The following is a 24,289-nucleotide window of genomic DNA, read 5'->3' on the forward strand; positions in this document are numbered from 1 at the left end:
GTCCATTCCTGAAAAGAAAACAGCTGTGACCTGTGTTAAAACCCTCAGATCCATGCCGCAAGCCATTGGAGTGTATTCTCCGTTTAAGAGACTAAGGGCTGAATTCTTCGTTTCAGCGGCGAAGTGCCGACTGAAGCGGAGAATTCGTGGGCGTTTACGTCGCCAAAACCGGCGGCGAATTTTCACCGATTCCGGGTGTGGTGAGTGGCTAGCAGCGGCGCCGGGTGAAACACCCGGCTCCCACGCCGAAAACGGCTAGAGATCGGCCGGGTCGCTCATGTGCACAGCGACAATCTGCCACTGTCGCGCCATACAACATGGCGCCGGCCCTGCTCGGATCGACCCGCCGTCCAAGACCCCACAATCCACCCCCTGGCCACTCCCCACCAGTCCCCCCTCTCCCCGGCCAGCGGCACAGATCCCGGCCATGTGTGGTGGTGCTGGGCACAGTCTGCAGCTGCCACTCCAGCTTCCTGACCGCTCAGACCACAGGCCAACCCCGCGGTCGGGAAAGCAGCCCATGGGAGGGCCTTCCAATGACGCGTCAATGCCGTTGCAACAGTGTGCGGCGCGCAACGCAATTATACTACTTCTGAGGGGGCGAAGCATCGATGACCGGCGTCCGACCAGCGCCGGCCCCGATTTGGGGCGTCGTAATGGATTCTGTGCCCGATCGCCGATTACAATATCAGTGTCGGGCAACGGAGAATCCCGCCTAAAATGCTGACGCCGGGACTGAATCAGGAGTGTTCTCTGGTCCTAATGTGGGTGCCAGTCCCAGAGCTATTCAGGGCACGCTAATGGGCCAGTATTCTCGCCAGGTGAAACTAGTCCAATTCCAACTCGCGCAAGTGTCGGATTTGCTGCAGTCGAGATTGGAGCTCAGGAGATACATATAAGTACTCCAGTGCCCAAGTACTCTCATTCCAGCCAAGAACATGGCACCTCGTAGAACAGCCCCAAGGTTCACAGATGCAGAGCTGGACACCATGGTGGATGCCCTAGAGGAGAGGCGTGACACACTGGGCGGGATTCTCCACTCCCACGCCGGAGTGGCCGCGCAGTCGTGAACGCCGCCGAGGTTCACGACGGCGCGGAACGGCCCCGGTCCCGACCGATTCAGGCCCTGACAATGGGCCAGTATCGGGGCCGCGTCATCTACCCGCGCCAGGCCTTGTCGCCCACGTAAAAGCGGCGCCGCATAGATGACGTGGCCGGCGCCGCATAACGGACGTCATCCGCGCATGAGTGGGTGCCGTCTTCTCTAAGTCCGCCCCGCAAGAAGATGGGGGACGGATCTTGCGGGGCCGCGGAAGGAAGGAGGTCCTCCTTCAGAGAGGACGGCCCGACGATCGGTGGGCACCGATCGCGGGCCACCCCACATTCCAGGTAAAGCCCGGTGCTGGATCCCCCCTCGCCCCCCCCCCCCCCACAGGCCGCCCCCCCAGCGTTCACGCACCACCCACGACTGCAGCAACCAGGTGTGGACGGCGCCGGGGGGAACCCGCCGCTTTGGCCTGGCTGCTCGGCCCATCCAGGCCTCAGAATAGCGGGGGTGCCGGAGAATCGCCATTTTGGGTGTCTCCGGCGAATTCTCCTGCCTGCGGCCCGCGAAACCCGACCGGGCCGTTCCCGCCGCTTGGGAGAATGGCGGGAGGGCGTCGGACCGGCGTCCCCGGAAATTTTGCCGGCCCAGGCGATTCTCCCAACCGGCGTGGGAGTGGAGAATCGCGGCCCCTGTTCCCCGGAATGGAAAGGAGGTTGCCACCCGCCGAGGTCAACCGGGCCTGTGGGGAGGTGCAGAGATGGTGATCACTGTGGGCCCCACAACAAGGACTAGCCAGCAGTGCCGAAAGAAGCTGCGCGACCTCCTCAGGGTGGCCTGGATGAGTCACAACCTCCATTCCCCTGGCAGGCAACACCGACATCACACACCGAACCCCCCTCCATCACCCCGCACCCATCCTCCCCCCAGTGCGGCCCTCACCAGGCGGACGGGTAGGCAGTGCTGCGTGAGGATGGGTCCCCCCTCCACGGAGGGCGACTGGACCCCAGCCGCCAGCAGCCCGCTCACACCCACCCTGCTCCACACGCCAAGACTGTACCTCACCCATGGCTGGGTGCCCTGCATACACAGGCCACCAACTGCAGACCCCCGGTGTAGCCTGTGTCCGATTGGTTCTCACTGTGCATTATCTAACCCCACAAGAGAAAACGACCCACAACCACTGAGCTGGAGAGTACGTGAGGTGGCCCGCCGGAACTGCAGGCCCTCCCAGGCGGAGGTCAGCATGGGACAACCAAGTGAGCCCCAAATGAATTGCGATGTCCCTGTGGCAAGTGAGTCACCCCTCTGCCGCACACCACGCCGACTATGCATCTTGTCTTTTGTCTTGCAGGATCGCCTCCCGATGGGACAGGCCCGTTCGGCGTCCCTCGCCCTTAGCCAGAAACCCACAATGCACCTGCCGACGAGGTTGGACAGCCCCTCTCCCTCAGCCGCAATACCCCAGAGCACCAGTCTGGGGACGACACCGACTTCTCATCTCTGCTGTCACCAGCACCCTCCACGGTCCCAGACTCTCACCTCGGTGGGTCATTATAGTGAAAGGCTCCTGGGGCACTATCTGGTGTGTACACGTGCTGTGGTACATCAGGTGGGGTGGTAGGAACCCTTGGGGAGCACGACGATTGGAGGGCAGCCCGACCCCAGGCGGTGGAAGCCTTGGGTGCAAGAGATACGGCCATGGGTCAAGATGTCCAAGGCATGGGGATCACCGTGCGGGCGGTGGCTGGGGTGCAGGATAAGGGAGCCATGTCACAGGCAACCACGCACCAGGGTCACATGGACATTGCTGCAGCGCCCCAGAGCTTAGCTCATTCACATGTCCCTGAGGGACATGGCTGCGGCGCTGAAGCATTGGCCGGGCGCTGGCTGACCTGAACCAGTCACAGGGATGTGGCACAGTCCCGGAGGGACGTGGCCCAGTCTCCGTGCTCCAAGGCCACGACCATGGAAAGCCTGGTCGAGGCAAGAGCAGGCCTCCAGGACTGGCAGCGCCAGGTGATGGCAGAGTCCCGGGAGTGCGCTCAGCCCCGTCCCAAGGAGTTGCCCGGGGGGCCATCGGGCACCCCGAGAGAGGAGGAGGTGATGGGGCCTGTTCCAGTGGCTCCTGCAGGGGAGGTGTTGGAACACCGCAGTGCTTCTGAATCCCACTCACCTGCCCCTGGTCCTCTGTCTGAAGGGTGTTGGGGATGGGCTGGGCTGGGTGGAGGGGGTGTGACGTGAGGGGCAGGGGTTGATGGGAGGCCAGTGGTGTGGGGATGTTGGAGGAAGGCACGTGGCAGCGCCCCCAGGGCATCCCGATGCTCACCAGGGGTCACCCTCTGAGATGGCAGGGGATGGGGCCAGGGATATGGGGGCACCACTGGTGCATTTACCCAGTGGGTGACCCATCACCGCAGACTGCAACAAAGTTGGCCTGTGCCCAGCCATCCTCTTCCCGGAGGGGGCACCTTGAACCGACGGCCTGTCTGCGGGTCATTTTCCGTTACTCCTCCCCAGCCCTGGCAAATGCCCCCCATGCACAACTTTCAGCACATTATTGTGAGTTTGGAAATGTTTCTTACCACCCTCTCTCTCCTTCAGCAGCCACGGCACCAGATCCCCGTTTTTAAATACCTCAACCAGCCAGATCCTGTACATTTACCTCCCCCCTGGCCTGTCATTTTCAAACCTACCTGCTTTACGGCAGGGTGCAGTCAAATAGGGGGCATGGCCTCCCTAACTTCATCGGTGCTGGACTGGGCTGGGGCCTGCAGGGACATTTTGCAGCAGGTCCCAAGCAGCTGCAGCTGGAGGAGGTTTCAGTAAAGTTTTCCACAGCAGCTCAGTGCATTTTAAACTCTTGTAATTCCAGCAGGCCATCACTTTCCGCTGCCGGGTGGAAGTTATGGCCCATATTCTTTAACAACCTGACATTCCTGGAAGTATGATGTATAATTTCTTTCCAGCACTGTTGCACTCAACGGTGTTCATATTAAACATTACTTTTTTTTATTGTCCATTATTGTCTGACACAAAGAATAAAACACTGTATTATGTATCGCTCCTCTGTGCCCATATTGTGAAATATATTGTGAAATAATATAATCCACAACTGCAACAGTGATCAAAATGGATATTCTGTCTGCCACACGTATTTTCCAAGGCTTACTGCAAAGCACTTAGTGAGACAAGGCCAGATGTGAATTATTCAGCTGTTTTAGCTCGACAGCTCAGAGCTATTTCACTAAATATCTCTTCTCCTCTTCCAAAAATGGGAAGAAATAATCAACCATGTACCATGTTGCTTTCCTGGACCAAGCTACTCGTTTCTCACCTCCTGCATTTTAAATAGATCATCTTGGCAGCAAGGCTGAAGCTCACAGAGTCTTGTTTATCGAACGTCTGACTGTCTACTAGATTTTCCAACAGTAATTGGAGAGGCATTATATACGAAATGGCACTGTTAAGAGTCCATGGTGCAGCTAGACCTGTGAGTTCATGTCTATCGACCATTGAAGGTGGCATGATGTGTTGAGAGCATAGTTAGATAAATATATGTGATCCTGAGCTTGATAGGTGTATCGAGTAAAATAGCAGGAAAGATATTTTGAACCTTTTATGAAGCTCTGGCTAGGCCACAACTCGAGCATTGCAGATGGGGGTTAGTGGTGTGGTGGTAACATTATTGGACTAGCTGTCCAGAGGTCCAGACTAATGCTCTGGGGTTATGGGTTCATTTCCCAAAACGATGACTGGTGGAAATCAAATATGGCATTAAAAGCTCACCTCAGTAACCACCAAACTATTGGAATATTGTAAATAACTATCTGGTTCACTAATGCCATTTGGGCAGCACGGTAGCATGGTGATTAGCACAATTGTTTCACAGCTCCAGGGTCCCAGGTTCGATTCCCGGCTAGGTCGCTGTCTGTGTGGAGTCTGCACATCCTCCCCGTGTGTGCGTGGGTTTCCTCCGGGTGCTCCGGTTTCCTCCCACAGTCCAAAGATGTGCAGGTTAGGTGGATTGGCCATGCTAAATTGCCCTTAGTGTCCAAAATTGCCCTTAGTGTTGGTTGAGTGGGGTTACTGGGTTATGGGGTTAGGGTGGTGTGGGCTTGGGTAGGGTGCTCCTTCCAAGAGCCGGTGCAGACCCGATGGGCCGAATGGCCTCCTTCTGCACTGTAAATTCTATGAAATTGTATATTTCCTACCTGTATTAGACCTTCCAAAATGCATTACCTCACATTTGTCCGGATTAAACTCCTTCTGCCATCTCCGCCCAAGTCTCCAAACAATCTAAATCCTGCTGTATCCTCTGACCATCCTCATCGCTATCCACAATAACCTCACATTTGTCCGGATTAAACTACATCTGCCATCTCTCCGCCCAAGTCTCCAAACAATCTAAATCCTGCTGTATCCTCTGACAGTCCTCATCGCTATCTGCAATTCCACCAACCTTTGTGTCGTCTGCAGACTTACCAATCAGACCAGTTACATTTTCCTCCAAATCATTTATATATACCACGAACAGCAAAGGTCCTCGCACTGAACCCTGCAGAACACCACTAGTCACAGCCCTCCAATCTACCTAGAAATGTGGAAAATTGTCCAAGTATGTCCTTTTGACAAAAGTCAGGACAAATCCAATTTGGCCAATTACTGCCTCATCAGTCTACTCTTGTCAGCAAAATTATGCCAGGTGTCATCAACAGAGCTATTTTCAAAAATATATATATATTAAAGTTTTTTAACAACAACACAATTTTTTCCCCTTACAAACAATAACCCCCCCCCCCCGTAACAAAATAACAAGAAATCGCACTGAGCAAGATATATACATGGTAAAATGGTATATTTACATAGCTTTGTACACTGGCTCTCTCCCGCACGTGCCATTTTCCCCCACCCTTCATGTTATCTCTTGCTCATCCATCCCCCCAAGCAATCCCCCATTTCCCCCCCCCCCCCTCCCAGGACGCGCGCCCCCCCCCCCCCCCCCCCCCCCCCCCGGGTTGCTGCTGCTGCTGACCGATCTTCCTCTAACGCTCCGCGAGATAGTCTAGGAACCCCTGCGCAGACCCTCTCAAGGCAAACTTAATCCTCTCCAGCTTTATGAATCCAGCCATGTCGTTTATCCAGGCCTCCACGCTAGGGGGCTTCGCCTCCTTCCACATTAGCAAGATCCTTCGCCGAGCTACCAGGGACGCAAAGGCCAGAATGCCGGCCTCTTTCGCCTCCTGCACTCCCGGCTCGTCCACTACTCCAAATATTGCTAACCCCCAGCTTGGCTTGACCCGGACTTTCACCACCTGAGATATTGCTCCCGCCACTCCTCTCCAGAACCCCTCCAGTGCCGGGCATGACCAAAACATATGGACATGGTTCGCCGGGCTCCCTGAGCACCTTCCACTTCTGTCCTCTACCCCAAAGAACCTACTCAACCTCGCCCCCGTCAAGTGCGCTCTGTGGACCACCTTAAATTGTATCAGACTGAGCCTGGCACACGAGGAGGAGGAATTAACCCTACCTAGGGCATCGACCCACAGACCTTCCTCGATCTCCTCCCCCAGCTCCTCCTCCCATTTACCCTTCAACTCTTCTACTAGTGCTTCCCCCTCTTCTTTCATCTCCTGGTGTATTGCCGACACCTTGCCCTCCCCGACCCATACACCCGAGATCACCCTATCTTGAACTTCTTGTGCCGGGAGCAACGGGAATTCCCTGACCTGTCGCCTCACAAAAGCCCTCACCTGCATATATCTAAAAGCATTTCCCGGGGGTAACTCAAACTTCTCCAGTGCCCCTAGGCTCGCAAATGTCCCGTCAATGAACAGGTCCCCCATTCTTCTAATCCCCGCCCGATGCCAGCCCTGGAACACCCCGTCCATCTTCCCCGGGACAAACCGGTGGTTACCCCTGATCGGGGACCACACCGAGGCTCCCTCTGCACCCCTGTGCCATCTCCACTGGCCCCAGATCCTTAACGTTGCCGCCACCACCGGGCTCGTGGTATACTTTGACGGCGAGAACGGCAGCGGTGCCGTCACCAACGCCCCCAGGCTCGTTCCTTTACAGGACGCGATCTCCATCCTCTTCCATGCCGCCCCCTCTCCCTCCAAAACCCACTTGCGGATCATCGCCACATTTACTGCCCTGTAGTAGCTCCCTAGGTTTGGCAGCGCCAACCCTCCTCGGTCCCTACTGTGTTCCAGGAACCCTCTCCTTACCCTCGGGGTCTTATTCGCCCACACAAATCCATAATACTCCTACCTACTCTCTTAAAAAAGCCCTTGGTGATCACGATGGGAAGGCACTGAAACACAAACAGAAACCTCAGAAGGACCACCATTTTGACCGACTGCACTCTACCCGCCAGCGAAAGCGGTAACATGTCCCATCTTTTGAAGTCCTCCTCCATTTGGTCCACCAACCTCGTCAGATTCAGTTTATGTAGGGCCCCCCAACTCCTGGCTATCTGGATCCCCAGATACCGAAAACTCCCCGCCGCCCTCCTCAGCGGTAGGTCCCCTATCCCTCTTTCTTGGTCCCCTGCCTGTAATACAAAGAGCTCGCTCTTCCCTACATTGAGCTTATAGCCCCAAAACTCCCCAAACTCCCTTAGAGTCTGCATGACCTCCACCATCCACTCCATTGGGTCCGCCACGTACAGCAACAGGTCATCCGCATATAGCGACACTCGATGCTCTTTTCCCCGTCGGACCACCCCCCTCCATTTATTCGACTCCCTCAGTGACATGGCCAAGGGTTCGATCGCCAATGCAAACAACAGGGGGGACAGGGGGCACCCCTGCCTCGTTCCTCGGTACAGCCGAAAGTACTCCGACCTCCGCCGGTCCGTCACTACACTCGCCACCGGAGCTCTGTAAAGGAGCTTAACCCAGCTGATAAACCCTTCCCCGAACCCAAAGCTACGCAGTACCTCCCAGAGGTACTCCCACTCTACTCGGTCAAAGGCCTTTTCCGCGTCCATAGCTGCCACTATCTCCGCCTCTCCCTCCTCCTCCGCACATTAGTGTTTAATTGCTTTACAAATCCCATCTGGTCCTCATGGATCACCCCCGGGACACAGTCCTCAATCCTCGTGGCCAGCACTTTTGCCAATAACTTAGCGCCCACATTGAGGAGCGAAATCGGCCTGTACGATCCACATTGCAGTGGGTCCTTGTCCCGCTTTAGAATCAAGGAAATTGTCGCTTCCGACATTGTCGGGGGCAGGGTCCCCTCCTCTCTTGCCTCGTTAAAGGTCCTCACTAGTAGCAGGGCCAACAGGTCTACGTACTTTCTGTAGAACTCCACCGGGAACTCGTCCGGCCCCGGGGTCTTCCCCGCCTGCATACTCCCCAAACCCTTGCTCAGCTCCTCCAACCCAATTGGTGCCCCCAAACCAGCCACCTCTTGCTCCTCCACCCTCGGGAATCTCAGCTGGTCTAGGAATCGTCTCAACCCCTCTTCCCCCACTGGGGGCTGGGATCTGTACAGCTCTTCATAGAAGGCCTTGAATACCTAGTTTATTTTCGTCACACTCCGAACCGTGGCTCCCCTTCCATCTTTGATTCACCCTATTTCCCTCACTGCCGTCCTCTTACGGAGCTGGTGTGCCAGCATCCGACTAGCCTTTTCCCCATACTCGTAGGTCGCCCCCTGCGCCTTCCTCCACTGTGCCTCCGCCTTCCCCGTGGTAAACAGGTCAAACTCCGTCTGGAGCCGTCGTCTTTCCCCAAGTAATCTTTCCTCCGGGGCCTCTGCGTATCTCCTGTCCACTCTCAAAATCTCCCCCACTAACCTCTCCCTTTCCATGCCCTCTGTCTTCTCCCTATGAGCCCTGATGGAGATTAGCTCTCCCCTGATCATCGCCTTCAACGCCTCCCATACCACCCCCACTCGCACCTCCCCGTTGTCGTTGGCCTCCAAGTACCTTTCGATACACCCCCTCACCTTCCCACACACCACCTCATCTGCCAGCAGTCCCACATCCAGCCGCCACAGCGGGCATTGGTCCCTCTCCTCTCCCAGCCCCATTTCCACCCAGTGCGGGGCGTGGTCCGAAACAGCTATGGCCGAATATTCCGTCCCCTCCACCCTCGGGATGAGCGCCCTGCCCAGAACAAAAAAATCTATCCGGGAGGAGGCTTTGTGCACGTGGGAGAAGAAAGAAAATTCCCTGGCCTGCGGTCTTGCAAACCTCCATGGGTCCACTCCCCCCATCTGATCCGTAAACCCCCTAAGCACCTTGGCCGCCGCCGGCCCCTTTCCAGTCCTTGATCTGGAGCGGTCCAGTGCTGGGTCCAGCACTGTATTGAAGTCCCCTCACATTATCAGGCCTCCTACCTCCAGGTCCGGAATGCGCCCCAACATGCGCTTCATGAATCCAGCATCATCCCAGTTCGGGGCGTATACATTTACCAACACCACCCACGTCCCTTGCAACCTACCCCTCACCATCACATATCTCCCTCCATTATCCACTACGATAGTCTTGGCCTCAAATGACACATGCTTTCCCACCAAAATTGCCACCCCTCTATTCTTCGCGTCCAGTCCCGAGTGAAATACCTGTCCTACCCATCCCCTTCCCAACCTGACCAGGTCCGCCACCTTCAGGTGTGTCTCTTGGAGCATAGCCACGTCTGCCTTCAGTCCCTTCAAGTGCGTGAACACTCGAGCCCTCTTCACCGGCCCATTCAGGCCCCTCACGTTCCACGTTATTCAGGCTCCCCCACCCACCCCTGCCGACTAGCCATCTCCTTTTCTGGGCCAGTCCCGTGTCCGATCTCCCTCACCCTCCAGTCCCCCAGCCAGGGGACCTCCGTCCCGACCACCTCTTCTGTGTCCCATTCCCTTTCGGCCAGTGCAGCAGCAACCCTTCCCCCCCCCCCGCTAGATCCCGGTCTAGCTTTTTTGCTCCCCTCATATCACTCCCGTAAGTCAGCTGACCCCGGCTTCCCCCGCCGTCCCTTTGACCCCCCCCGTGTGGGAGTCTCCCAATCAATATACGTTCCTTCGTTCCCCTTCCCGCGCTTTCCAAAGCCTGCCCCGCCCCCTCTGCGCAGCTCCTGTCGCGGCCTTGTCTCTCTCCCCCAGCCCATATAACATTTCCTGCACGTGATTGACCCCCTATATACAATAACCATCACACATCAACCCTCAAACACCCCCCCACCCTCACAAACCCTCAGTTAGAGTCCAACTTTTCAGTTTGTATAAAGGTCCACGCCTCTTCAGGCGTTTCGAAGTAGTAGTGTTGGTCCTTGTATGTAACCCACAATCGCGCTGGCTGCAGCATTCCAAATTTCACTCCTTTCCGATGCAGCACCACTTTGGCCCGGTTGAAACCCGCTCTCCGCTTAGCGACCTCCGTACTCCAGTCCGGGTATATTCGGATCTCCGCATTGTCCCACTTGCTGCTCCGCTCCTTCTTGGCCCATTTCAGGACCCTCTCTCTGTCCGTGAACCGGTGAAATCTCACCACCATCGCCCTTGGCGGCTCATTTGCCTTGGGCTTCCTCGCCAGCACCCAGTGTGCCCCGTCCAGCTCCAGCGACCTCGAAGGGGCCTCCGCGCCCATCATCGCCCCGATCATCGTGCCCGCGTATGCCGCGGCATCGGCCCCCTCCACTCCTGGGAGACCCAGGATCCGCAGATTATTTCTCCTCGACCTGTTCTCCAGGTCTTCGAGTCTTCCCGCCCACTTCTTGTGTAGCGCCTCGTGCCGCTCCACTCTCACCGCCAGGCCCAAGAGCTCGTCCTCATTCTCACTGACTCTTTTCTGTACCTCCTGGATCTTCACCTCGTGGGCCTTCTGGGTCATCCCTAGTCCTTCAATTACCGCCAGCATAGGCGCCAGCATCTCCTTGCGCAGCTCCTCAAAGCAGCACTTGATGAACTCCTGCAGCTCTGGACCACACTCCGCTTTGTCCCCGGCTGCCGCCATTTTGATTTTTTTCCCTCGCTTCTCCTGCTGCTCCAATGCCGCTTTTTTGGCCGTTGCACTTCTGGTCCGGTCCATAAAAGTTGGAGATGGAACCTCTCTCTTCACTTCCCCACGAGTTGTCGTCAAAAAAATTCCATTGGGGCTCCTCCAATGAGCCCGAAAGTCCGTAGTAGCGGGAGCTGCCGAATCGTGCGGCTTAGGTCCGCATAGCCGCAACCGGAAGTCCCCATCAACAGAGCTATTAAGTGACACTTACTCAGCAATAACCTGCTGAAGCTACCCAATTTAGTCAGGACCGCTCATCTCCTGACCTCATTAAAGCCTTGGTCCAGCCATTGACAAAAGAGCTGAGCTCAGTAGTTAAGATGAGAATGACTGCCCTTAACACCAAGGCAGCATTTGATTGAATGAGGCCTCAAGGAGCCTGAGCAAAATCAAAGTCAGTGAGAATTGGGGGAAAACCCTCCACTGGTTTGATTCACACCTGGCACAAACAAAAATTGTTGTGGTTATTGGAAGTTGATCATCTCAGTCGAAGGATGTTGCTGCAGGAGTTCCTCAGGGGAATGCCCTAGGCCCAACAACTTCAGTTCCTTCATCAATGACTTTCCTCCATTGTAAAGTCACAATGGGGATGTTCATTGATGCTCTCACTCGTGCCTGACACTGTGTCGCCCCTCACCCCCTCTGGGGAACTCCCAGAATCTGGCACATCATAATTGAAGGTTCTTTTGTTTTTCTGCCTCTGTAGATAGTTCAGGCAGTGCCCTATTTGCCCCCTTCACCAACACTCCGACTCCCTCCCTCCCCACCACCCTCCTTTCCCCTCTCTCCCCACCACCCTCCTTCCTTTCCCTTCTGTTGGTATAGAGGCGCGGGTATCTGGTCTCTCCAGCGCAAAGTTTAGTGCTTGTACTATTTGTCTTTTGTAGAAACGTGTTGTGAACTGTTTTAATAATCAGAGTATCCACCCCCCCTCTCCCCGTACATTGGTACTGAGGGGAGGATACCGTTTCTCCAACACAAAATGAGAGTTTGTACCGTTTGGCCTTGTATATATTTTTTACTGTTTTAATAAAAAGATATGGAATGTTCATTGATGATTGCACAGTGTTCAGTGTCACGTGACTCTTCAGATATTGATGCAATCCATGTCCATATGCAGCAAGACCTGGACAACATTTAGGCTTGGACTGTTGAGTAGCATTCAAGCCACACAAATGACAGGTAATGACCATATCCAACAAGAGAGAATCTAACTATCTCCTCTCGATATTCAGTGGCATTGCCATCGCTGAATTCCCCACTGCTAACATCCTGGGGTTTCCATTGACCAGAAACTGAACTGGGCAAGCCATATAAACACTGGGAGCAAAAGTAGGTCAGAGCCTGGGAATTCTGTGCTGAGTAACTCACCATCTGACTTCTCAAAACCTGTCTATCATCTACATGGAGCAAATCATTCAAAAGTATGTTGGAATACTCTCAACTTGCCAGGATCTGTGCAGCTCCAATTGCACTCGAAGCTTAGTGCCATCCAGGTCAAAGCAGCCCACTTGATTGGCACTCCATCCACCATCCTCAACAGTGACTCCTCTTCACCAGCAGTGCATACTGGCAGTGTGTGCCATATACAAGATGCACTGCGGCAGCTCACCAAGGCTCCTTAGACAGGGTCAGTCTTCACATTGGAAAAGGACGATGTAGATGTTGACATTAGGGTGGAGGTCTGTGAAATATTAGACAACATTAACATAGAGAGAGCGAGGAGGTATGAACAGATTTAGTATTAGTAGCTTTAAGAGTGGATAAATTTGCAGGCCTGGATGAGATGTATCGCAGGATGTTGGGGGAGGCAAGGGACGAGAAATCAGGGGAACCGGCAGTCATTTTCAAATCCTCTCTGGCCGCAGGCAGGTGCCAGAGGATTGGAGGACTGCTAATATTGTCTTATTATTTAAAAAAAGGAGGAAGGGATAGACCACGGAATTATAGGTCAGTCAGGATGTCTAAACACGATCGTGGGGAAGTTACTGGAAAGAATTCTGAGGGACAGAATATATATCTGCACTTGGATAGACACGGATTAATCAGCGATAGCGTGGATTTAAGGGAAGGTCATGTTTGCCAAATGTAATCAAATTTTTTGAGGAGGTAACGATGAATGTTTCTGAGGGTAATGCATTTGATGTAGTAAATATGAAGTTTAGCAAGGCAATTGATAAAGTCCCTCATGACAGACTAAGGGCCATGGAATTCATGGCAAAAGTGGCACATTGGATCTAAAATTGGCTGAAAGGCAGGAAGCAGAGAGTGATGGTCGAGGGATGTTTCTGTGACTGGAAGTCTGTTTCCAGTGGGGTTCTGCAGGGCTCGGTGTTGGGACCCTTGCTATTTGTGATGCACATTCATGATTTGAACATAAATGTTGGGGGTATGATCAAGAAGTTCGCGGATGACACAAAAATTGATCGGAGGGTAAATAGTGTGGAAGATGACCATAGACTGCAGGAGGATATCAATGGACAGGGGGGCATAGCAGTGGCAAATGGAATTCAACCCAGAAATGTGTGAGGAATTAACTTGGAGAGAGTTAACAAGGCAAATGAGGGGCATAGATAGGGTGGATAGGAAGGCACCTTTTCCATTCGTAGAGGGGTCAGTAACCAGAGGCTATAGATTTAACGGAAGAGATAGAAAGCTAAGAGGGTTGTTTGGGAGAAACCTTTTTACCCTGATGGTGGTGGGAGTCTGGAACTCACTGCCTGAAAGGGTGTTGAGTCAGAAACGTTCGTAACATTTAAGAAGTATTTAGATATTCACTTGCACTGCCATAACCTCCAGAGCAATGGGCCAAGGGCTGGAAAATGAGATTACTGTAGCCAGATTCTTGTTGACCGGTATGGACGAGATGCGACAAATGGCCTCCTATGCTATGAATGTCAATGAATCTATAAGTACCTTCCAAAATTTTAACGTCATCACCCAAAGAGCAAGGGCAGCAGATGGATTTTCCTGTTGCTTCGACAGAAGAGCAATCAGCAAAAAAAAAGATCAGTTTGCAGTCTGGGTTGATGTCATCTCATGTGTGACGATAGACCAAGGTCCAGAAAATAGAGGAAATGGCTGGAATTAATAAGCCCTGAAACCGAACGTGGCATTTCCCATTTTCACGGGGTGGGGCTGGAGTCAGGCCGAGGTTTATGCACGCACAGGTTTCCAGCGGAAGCTGACCATTTAAATCAGCACTGAAATGGGACTTTGGTAGGTCAGAAATACGAAACCCAGAGTGTGAAGATCGGATTAGGTAAGAGCAGATTTGAACATGTTTGAATTGCCAGTGCACCCCTTTGGAAAGAGAAGGTGCCCCTTTGGATATGATCCTAGAACACTTTTGGAAAGGTAACATACCTTTTGAGCTTTGTTCAAAGTAAATATGATTTTTTACTTAAAATAATGCACAAACTCATTGGAGCAGGCAAAGCTGTCGAGGAACTGTTAAAGCTGTCAAGGAATTGTCAAAACTGTCAAGCTATCAAAGAACCATCATTGGTTACAAGGTGAGTTGGCTTGGAGATGGTAAGGGAAAGGATTGTGGGTGAGGGCATGCATTGCCACTAAGTTGGCACAGGAGCTACAAAGGACTATAGGAATGTGGTGCATCGTGAGTATGAGGGACCATCGGGGTGGGTAGGGGACATAGGTTGCCATGGATGGGACATGGGGAGGGTGAGGGCTATTTTTTGTTTTAATACTTTTTAAAATAACTTAAAGTACTGGGACACAGAGGCAGGGCTTCCATCCAGCCCACCTATGCAGCCGGAAACCTCCAGTCCTGTTCTGAGGTGCTGGGACTGACTTCTAATCTGGCCCACTCCACCGGAACAAAAATCCAACCTGCGGACAGCCATTTTTAAATGTCAAATTTGCAGAGCTGGAAATCTCCCATCTCAGCCCATTCCGGAATGTCTTATTTGCAAATCCGATTGCAAATACTGCATATAAAGTCCATTTAGTAGGATGGATGTAGGCATTGGCTTTGCTTGCTTGTCCTGAAGGCACTTGGCTCAGTTCAGCTCAAAAATTGAAATCTTTTGCGACAGAGACTTCTCCATTTGCATCTGTCCAAGGTTGTTCTTTCCCATGTATTGGTATGCAGCTTGTACTTTCTAACTTTCAGATTGTTTTGATATCCAAGTTGGGAGTGTCCTGAACTGTGGTTCCCATGCTCAGCTGGCTGTAGAATACTGCCTTTGGTATGCAGGAACCTTCGATGTGAACCAGATGAGTATGCTCTCGATGCCAGGTATGTAGCACCTTGCAAGACCCCCAGTGTTGGGGATTTTGTTCTGCCACCTGATGTTGCAAATAGATCTCAGAGAGTGAAGATGGAATGCATTGTGTGATGCTAGTAGGTTGTCCAAGATTTGCATCTATAAAGAAATGATGTAAGAACCACCGTCTGGTAGACTTTGATCTTTGTTCTGAAACAAACTCCATTCTCTTTCCAAAATCTGCGAGTAAGCCTGTCAAACGCCGAACTTGCATTTAGCGGGAGATGATCGATTTTTTCACCCACTGTGGTGTTATTGGAAAGGATACCCCCAAGTTAGCAAATGTTCCATACTGAATGGAGGGGTATGTTGTTGATGGTGACTGTGAGGTCTTGGAGTAAGGTGCCAAGGGCGGTTTTCTACAAAGAGAGTGATTCAGCAGCTTTGTTGCACCCGACTTGGTGTTGGGACGAAGCCATTGAATATCGCAAGGGGCCTCTCGTGAGATTCGCGACGCCGAAATGTTCTCACAAGGCGTCACTATCTGGATCGCACTCTCACTGGGATTCACCTGGCGCCTGGGATTCAACGGCCACACCTGGGGGACCTCGCCAGAGTGTTGTTTAATATTGGTTGACTCAAACCGGCAAAGAGCCATTCAATAGCACAGTGTTTCTTGGCACTCCCTGCTAAACGCGCCATTCAGTGGACTTTAACTTAAGTCTGCTAAATCGCCCCCAAGATCGTCGAATGCTTTAGAATTAGTGTCAGGCCGAAGTGTTCTGAGCTGAGGACAAAGCGATCAAAAAGTAACCGAGTATCCTCCAGTGCATGTGATATGAGAGCGCAGTTGTCCCATAGAAACCACTGGCTAGCCACGGTGTGACGACGATTAACATATTAGAAGCTAAATTTTCTGTAGAATTCACCCTGTCACACAATACAGGTAAATGTACTTCACATTTGTATACTTATTTAAAAAGCATCATCTATCATTCAGTAACCAAAGAAGAAAAGCACTTAGAACAATCAAGAAACATTTGTACAGTCTACTTTCTACATTATCACTTCAACAAAAATGCAATTGAAGATTGAAATGTATGATCAAGAGCAGTGGCCGGGATTCTCCATTGCGAGTCCACCCCACTACTGCTGCCAGCAAGCACAGAAAATTTGATGCTCAGCCAATTTCCCATTCACTGCTGTGGAATAGGAGAATCCCACTGTCGTGAAATTGTCAATTTTTAAAATGTTTGATTAGCCCTCTGAGAAGTAGACAAAGGCCATTCAGCCTTTAGAGTCCACTCCGCTATTCAGTTAACTCATGGCTACTCTATATCTTAACTCCATCTACCCACTTTGATAGACATAATCTCGGCTGACATTCCAGTGAATTATTGAATGGGTGCTGCACTGTTGGAGATGCAGTGATGAGATATTAAACTGAAAGCTGCCCTCTCGAGTGAATGTAAAATATCCAATGGCAGTATTCAAAGAGTTCTTTCTGTTGGCCTGGCCAATTTTTATCCCTTAATAAATATCACTAAGACAGATTATCTGCTCATTTATCATGTTACTTTGTGCACATTTTCTATGTGACAACAGTGATTACACTTAAATAATAATCAATTTTCAGCTCTGGAACATTCTTCTTTCTTTAATTCCGTTTCTCTTACTATCCTTGCCCAAAAATTATCAATCTATGTTTTGAAATTTTCAAGTGACCCAGTCTCAACAGCTTTTTGGAGGAGAGAGTTTTGCATATCATTTTGTGGACACATGAGGAAATGGCTTCTATTTATTCTGTCAAATCCTTTAATCATCTTAGATATCTCAGTTATGTCACCGCTTAATCTTCCATATTCCAGGAAATAGAAGCATGTGGAACCTGCGTTTAAACCTCAAGTCTCTCTGTTGCTCCACCTCCTCCAGTCTTCTCATTAAATGCATACTCCCATTCCTTAATTTGTTCTCCCAAATCTATTACCTCACAGTGAATCATTTTAAATTGCAGTTGGCCATTCCATTATCCCGAATTAGCAGTCTGGAGTGACACTGCAGTTCCAGACTTTGATCAACTGTTTGAAGCATGGAATTCTTTGCAGGGTCTTACAGTAAATTGAAGATATATATAGCATACAATATGTATATAGCATATAGTTCAACTTTTGTTCCATTTATCACTGTGAGCAAGTATTTCCATGTATCAATTTCCTAAAAGGCAAGTTGAGAAGCCAATAAACAATAAAAGCTAACGGGCGCGATTCTCCGAGCCCCGGGCCGGAGAATCACCCAACCGCGCCCCGACACCGGCGCGCGATTCTCCGAAGTGCGGAGAATCGGCGCCATTCGCGCCGGCGCGTTTGACGGGCCGCTGGAATCGGCGGGGCCGCCGATTCTCCGGCCAGGATGGGCCGAACGGCCCCGCAGAAAAAGCAGAAACCCGCCGGCGCCGTTCGACCCTGGTCGCTGCCGGCGGGAACTCTGCGCGAAGGGTCAGGGGGCGGCCTGTGGGGCGGGGGAAAGTACTCCTTCACGGGGGGGGGGGGGGGGCCTCGGATGGGGTCTGGCCCGCGATCGGGGCTCACCGATCGGCAGGCCGGGCTCCCCCCCCCCCCCCCCCCCCAGGCCTACTTTGTTGCGCGGTCGGTCCCTGTATCCCCACGGCATGTTGCTTAGGGGCCGGCGCGCTGAAGAAGTACCCCGCGCATGCGCAGGTTGGCGCAGCCCAACTGCACATGCGCGGGTTGGCGTGCCCATTTGGCACTGGGAAGGGAGGCTGGAGCGGCGTGAACCGCTCCAGCGCCATGCTGGCCCCCTTTGGGGGACAGAATCGGTCGCCCCTGTGCCTGTTTTGCGCCGTCGTGAAACGCGATGGCGTTCACGACGGCGCGAACACTTGGTCTACATTTTGGAGAATCGCCCCCTACATTCCTGCATGACAATGAAAACAATCGAATACTGCCCAGATAGCGAATGATTCTCCATAGAAAACCCAACAGCAGAAATCGTATTAAATTTAATAAATATAATTTTTTCATTTCATATTTTATTGCATTTATCTTTTTTTATTAAATATAAATATTCCCACCTCCGGTTTGTGGCATTTATTTATTTATTTTTACATTTTATATACCAGAACACTTTAAATTTTACTTTTTGCTTTAAAAATTATAACGTTGGCATTGGCAACTAAAGTTTTAATCCAATAAATACATAACAAGAGATACGTACTTCAGTTTTTATAGAACAAAACACATTCATATATCTCGTATTTATTTCATTGGCATTCAAATAACAACATTGCAGTTCTTAAGATATTGCATTTTTGACTAAAGTTTCATGTCTCTTGCTGATCCCTGCGATAACCTATTTAAGTTTTCCTATTCTGCAATAATTACTCTCCTAACAGTTAAAGCTTAATCTTAAAAAACTTGTACTGAAGTAGCATCATTCACAAACAGAAGCGCATTGCAGCTGGGCACGTTCAAGAAATGGAAGCATTGTGTTGATTTGATGGAAAGGTTAATTGCAATGAGCTCATCAAATTTGCCAGATCGTATTTTCGTCTTTTAAAAAATTAATTCAAGTGATGTGGGCTTCCCTGGCAAGGCCAGCTTTTATTGCCCACCCCTAATTACCCTTGAGAAGGTGGTGATGAGCTGCGTTCTTGAGCCACTGCCGTCCATGTGATGTAGGTACACCCACAGCACTATTAGGGGAGGCTGGCAGTGAAGGGACGCACAACACAACTTGTGCATTCTCCATGGCAATGCCTCCACCAATCAGAATCCACTTGCCAATCAATCCACACTCTTGAGAAGACCAATTGGGGTTCCTTTCATATTTGGCATTCTCGTGAATAGTCCTGATGGTGCCAGATGAAAAGCTTCAACGCGTGTCTTTTTGCAGCGATACTCAATCTCGGTACCAGCAAACCACTATTCCAATATTATTTTCTCCCATAGAAAACCGTGTACGATTGTCAAATGCTCCTCTGTGATTCATTTTGCTTCAGTGAGGTTTTTTTTTATGTGCTCAGAAGTTTATGCTCAGATGTTTAAAAAAATGACCTGTGCAAAAACTTTCTGTATAGGTACAATGAAGATGTTATGATGGAGAAGCTATTGGAGTGGGGTCCCTTAGTGGCAGTGGTAGATGCAGTAAGTTGGCAGGATTACCTTGGTGGCATTATACAACATCACTGCTCCCAAGGACAATCAAACCATGCAGTGGTGATCACTGGTTACGATGCAACAGGTAAGTGAGAAATTCATAAAGTTCAGTTTATTGACATGGAGGCGTTTTGATGAAAATATTCATTGTTGCCATTTAGAGGTTGCATAGTTACATTTAACTTTAAGGTGTTCGCCAAGAAAATATTTGCAAGACTGGTTCAGAGGATGAGGAACTTCAGTTGGCTAGCCCACTGAGCTAAACCAGCCCTATTTGGAGAGGGAGGGGGGTTATTTTCTTTGCTTGTTGGGATAACGAGCCTACGGTGGTTGCGTTTTCTATGTTTGGGTTGGGAGGGTTAGTGGGGGAGGGAGGACAGTTGGTTTGAGGTTCGTGGGGTGGGGGGGCGGGGGGGTTGCTGACTGTGAGTGTCTTATTGTTGAGTAGCTGGTTGGAGGGGTGGCAGCCACCGTCTTGGGTGGGCCTGGAAAATGGGCGAGGCAGGGCTCTGTTGCATTCCCTTGCGAGTAGGAATGGCTGATCAGGGTGAGGGGAGGGGAACCTGGTGGCCACTGACCAGGTTGGTCACATGGAACGTGAGGGAATTGAAAGGGCCAGTGAAAAGGTCTCGGGTGTTCGCCCATTTAAAGAGCTTGAAGGCGGATGTGGTTTTCTGATAGGAGACTCGGCTGAGGATTAGAAATCAAACGAGGTTGAGGAAAGGGTGGGTGGGACAAGTGTTCCATTCTGGATTTGACACAAAGATGAGGGGAACCGTGGTGCTTATCAATAGGAGGGTGGTCTTCCCGGTGGGTAAAATAGTGGTGGATCCGGGGGGCAGATACATGATGGTGAGTGGGAGGCTGGAGGGGGCTCCTGTGGTTTTGGTGAACGTTAACTCACTGAATTGGGAGGATACAGAGTTTATGACGAGGGTGCTGGCAGCCGTCTCAGGTCTGGATTCTCGTCAGCTGAGCAGCGGGACTTTAATTGTGCGCCTGATCCCCCAGACTGGACAGGCCGTGCCTCAAATCCCTTACGATATCGCGGGTGGCAAAAGAACTGCTCGCGTTCATGGAGCAGGTGGAGGGTGTGGATCCGTGGAAATTTAGACACCCAAGGGAGAAGGAGTTCACCTTTTTCTCACATGTGCACTGGGTTTACCCCTGCATTGACTTTTTCGTAGTGGGTAAGGCGCTGCTCCCTCGGGTGGTAGGGTCAGAATATTCAGCAATTGTCATATCTGATGTTCTATGATTCGTTATCCCAGGAGGTTCGGCCGACCACATTGACAGAGGCCTCTCTCACTTTAATCTGGTAGAAGGATAAGGATACAGAGGCTTACATAGAACAGTACAGCACATTACAGGCCCTTCAGCCCACGATGTTGTGCCGACCATTTATCCTAATCTAAGATCAACTTAACCTACACCCCTTCAATTTACTGCTGTCCATGTGCCTGTCAAAGAGTCCTTAAATGTCCCTAATGACTCTGACTCCACCACCTCTGCTGGCAGTGCATTCCATGCACCCACCACTCTCTGTGTAAAGAACCTACCTCTGACGTCTCCCCTGTACCTTCCTCCAATCACCTTAAAATTATGTCCCCTCGTGACAGCCATTTCCACCCTGGGGAAAAGTCTCTGGCTATCCACTCTATCCATGCCTCTCATCACCTTGTACACCTCTATCAAGTCACCTCTCTGCCTTCTTCGCTCCAGTGAGAAAAGCCCTAGCTCCCTCAACCTTTCTTCATAAGCTTCTCCAGTCCAGGCAGCATCCTGGTAGATCTCATCTGTATCCTCTCCAAAGCATCCACATCCTTCCTATAATGAGGCGACCAGAACTGGACACAATAGTCCAAGTGTGGTCAAACTAGAGTTTTATAAAGCTGCAGCAAAACCTCGCGGCTCTTAAACTCAATCCCCCTGTTAATGAAAGCCAACACACCATACGCCTTCTTAACAACCCTATCAACCTGGGTGGCAACTTTGAGGGATCTATGGACATGGACGCCAAGATCCTTCTGTTCCTCCACACTTCCAAGAATCCTGCCGTTAACCCTGTATTCAGCATTCAAATTCGACCTTCCAAAATGAATCACTTCACATTTAGAACATAGAACATAGAACATAGAACAATACAGCGCAGTACAGGCCCTTCGGCCCACGATGTTGCGCCGAAACAAAAGCCATCTACCGTTTATCAAGGTTGAACTTCATCTGCCACTTCTCAGCCCAGCTCTGCATCCTGTCAATGTCCTGTTGTAACCTGCAACAATCCTCAACACTATCCACAACTCCACCAACCTTTGTGTCATTGGCAAACTTACTAACCCACCCTTCCACTTCCTCATCCAAGTCATTTATAAAAACCACAAAGAGCAGAGGTCCCAGAACAGATCCCAGCGGGACACCATTGGTCACCGACCTCCAGGCGGATTACTTTCCATCCACTGCCACTCGCTGTCTTCTTTCGCCAGCCAATTCTGTATCCAGACAGCCAAATTTCCCTCTATCCCATGCCCCCTAACTCTCTGAATGAGCCTACCATGGGGAACCTTATCAAATGCCTTACTGAAATCCATATACACCACATCCACTGCCCGACCTTCATCAATGTGTCTCGTCACATCGTCAAAGAATTCAATGAGGCTTGTGAGGCATGACCTCTCCCGCACAAAGCCATGTTGACTATCTTTAATCAAACTATGTTTTTCTAAATAATCATAAATCCTGGGCGTCATTCTCCGACCCCCCCAGCGGGCCGCGCCGGTTGGCGGGCCCCCCCGCTGGATTCTCCGGCCCAGATGGGCCGAAGTCCCGCCGATAAATTGCCTGTCCCGCCGGCGTGGATTAAACCACCTTTTCAACGGCGGGACAAGGCGGCGTGGGCGGGCTCCGGGGTCCTGGGGGGGGCGTGGGGCGATCTGGCCCTGGGGGGTGCCCCCACGGTGGCCTGGCCCGCGATCGGGGCCCACCGATCCGCGGGCGGGCCTGTGCCGTGGGGGCACTCTTTCCCTTCCGCCTCCGCCACAGTCTCCACCATGGCGGAGGCGGAAGAGACTCCCTCCACAGCGCATGCGCGGGAAACTGTCAGCAGCCGCTGATGCTCCTGCGCATGCGCCGCCACGAGATGTCATTTCCGCGCCAGCTGGCGGGGCAACAAAGGCCATTTCCGCCAGCTGGCGGGGCGGAAATTCCTCCGGCGTCGGCCTAGCCCCTCAATGTTGGGGCTCGGCCCCCAAAGATGCGGAGCATTCCGCACCTTTGGGGCGGCGCGATGCCCGTCTGGTTGGCACCGTTTTGGGCGCCAGTCGGCGGACATTGCGCCGTTTCGGGAGAATTTCGCCCCCTATCTCAGAATCGTTTCCAATATTTTGCTCACCACAGACGTAAGACTGATGGGTCTGTAATTCCCAGGGATTTCCCTATTCCCTTTCTTGAACAGCGGAACAACATTCACCTCCCTCCAATTATCCGGTACTACTTCAGTGGAGAGTGAGAACGCAAAGATCATCGCCAACGGCACAGCAATCTCCTCACTCGCTTCCCGTAGTAACCTGGGGTATATCCCGTCAGGCCCAGGGGACTTATCTATCCTGATGCTTTTCAAAATTTCCAGCACATCCTCCTTCTTAATATCAACCTGTTTGAGTCTATTAACCTGGTTCACACTGTTCTCATGGGCAACAGGATCCCTCTCTCTTGTGAATACTGAAGCAAAGTATTCATTTAGGGCCTCCCCCATCTCCTCAGACTCGAGGCACAAGTTCCCTCCACTATCCCTGATCGGCCCTACTCTCACTCTGATCATCCTCTTCTTTCTCACATAAGTGTAGAACGCCTTGGGGGTTTCCCTAATCCTTCCCGCCAGGGCTTTTTCATGCCCCCTTCTAGCTCTCCTCAGTCCATTTTTGAGTTCCTTCCTGGCTACCTTGTAACCCTCTGGAGCCGAGTCAGATCCTTACTTCCTCAACCTTATGTAAGCTTCCTTCTTCCTCTTGACTAGAAGCTCCACTTCTCTTGTCATCCAAGGCTCCTTCACCTTACCATTCCTTCCTCGTCTCAGTGGGACAAAACAATTCAGCACTCGCAACATGTGCTCCTTAAACAATCCCCACATTACTGTTGTGCATTTCCCCAAGAACAATTAACAAACAAAGAACAAAGAAATGTACAGCACAGGAACAGGCCCTTCGGCCCTCCAAGCCCATGCCGACCATGCTGCCCGACTACAATCTTCTACACTTCCTGGGTCCGTATCCCTCTATTCCCATCCTATTCATGTATTTGTCAAGATGCCCCTTAAATGTCACTATCATCCCTGCTTCCACCACCTCCTCCGGTAGCGAGTTCCAGGCACCCACTACCCTCTGTGTAAAAAAACTTGCCTCGTACATCTACTCTAAACCTTGCCCCTCGCACCTTAAACCTATGCCCCCTAGTAATTGACCCCTCTACCCTGGGGAAAAGCCTCTGACTATCCACTCTGTTTATGCCCCTCATAATTTTGTAGACCTCTATCAGGTCACCCCTCAATCTCCGTCCTTCCAGTGAGAACAAACTGAGTTTATTCAACCGCTCCTCATAGCTAATGTCCTCCATGCCAGGCAACATTCTGGTAAATCTCTTCTGCACCCTCTCTAAAGCCTCCACATCCTTCTGGTAGTGTGGCGCCCAGAATTGAACACTATACTCCAAGCGTGGCCTAACTAAGGTTCTTTACAGCTGCAACATGACTTGCCAATTCTTATACTCAATGCCCCGGCCAATGAAGGCAAGCATGCCGTATGCCTTCTTGACTACCTTCTCCACCTGTGTTGCCCCTTTCAGT

The 24,289-nt window shown here is 51.5% G+C and overlaps 1 protein-coding gene across 1 annotated transcript in view; it reads left to right on the plus strand.

Moving 5' to 3' along the window:
• ctso (cathepsin O) overlaps nt 1-24,289 on the plus strand; it is a 99,998-nt gene that overhangs the window by 55,741 nt on the left and 19,968 nt on the right. Inside the window, exon 6 of the mRNA XM_072495798.1 lies at nt 19,374-19,537. Within this exon, the coding sequence (XP_072351899.1) occupies nt 19,374-19,537 (164 nt within the window). The remainder of the gene's footprint in view (nt 1-19,373; nt 19,538-24,289) is intronic.

This window comes from Scyliorhinus torazame, chromosome 3 (genome assembly GCF_047496885.1).
Source record: "Scyliorhinus torazame isolate Kashiwa2021f chromosome 3, sScyTor2.1, whole genome shotgun sequence".
Taxonomy (NCBI): Eukaryota; Metazoa; Chordata; class Chondrichthyes; order Carcharhiniformes; family Scyliorhinidae; genus Scyliorhinus; species Scyliorhinus torazame.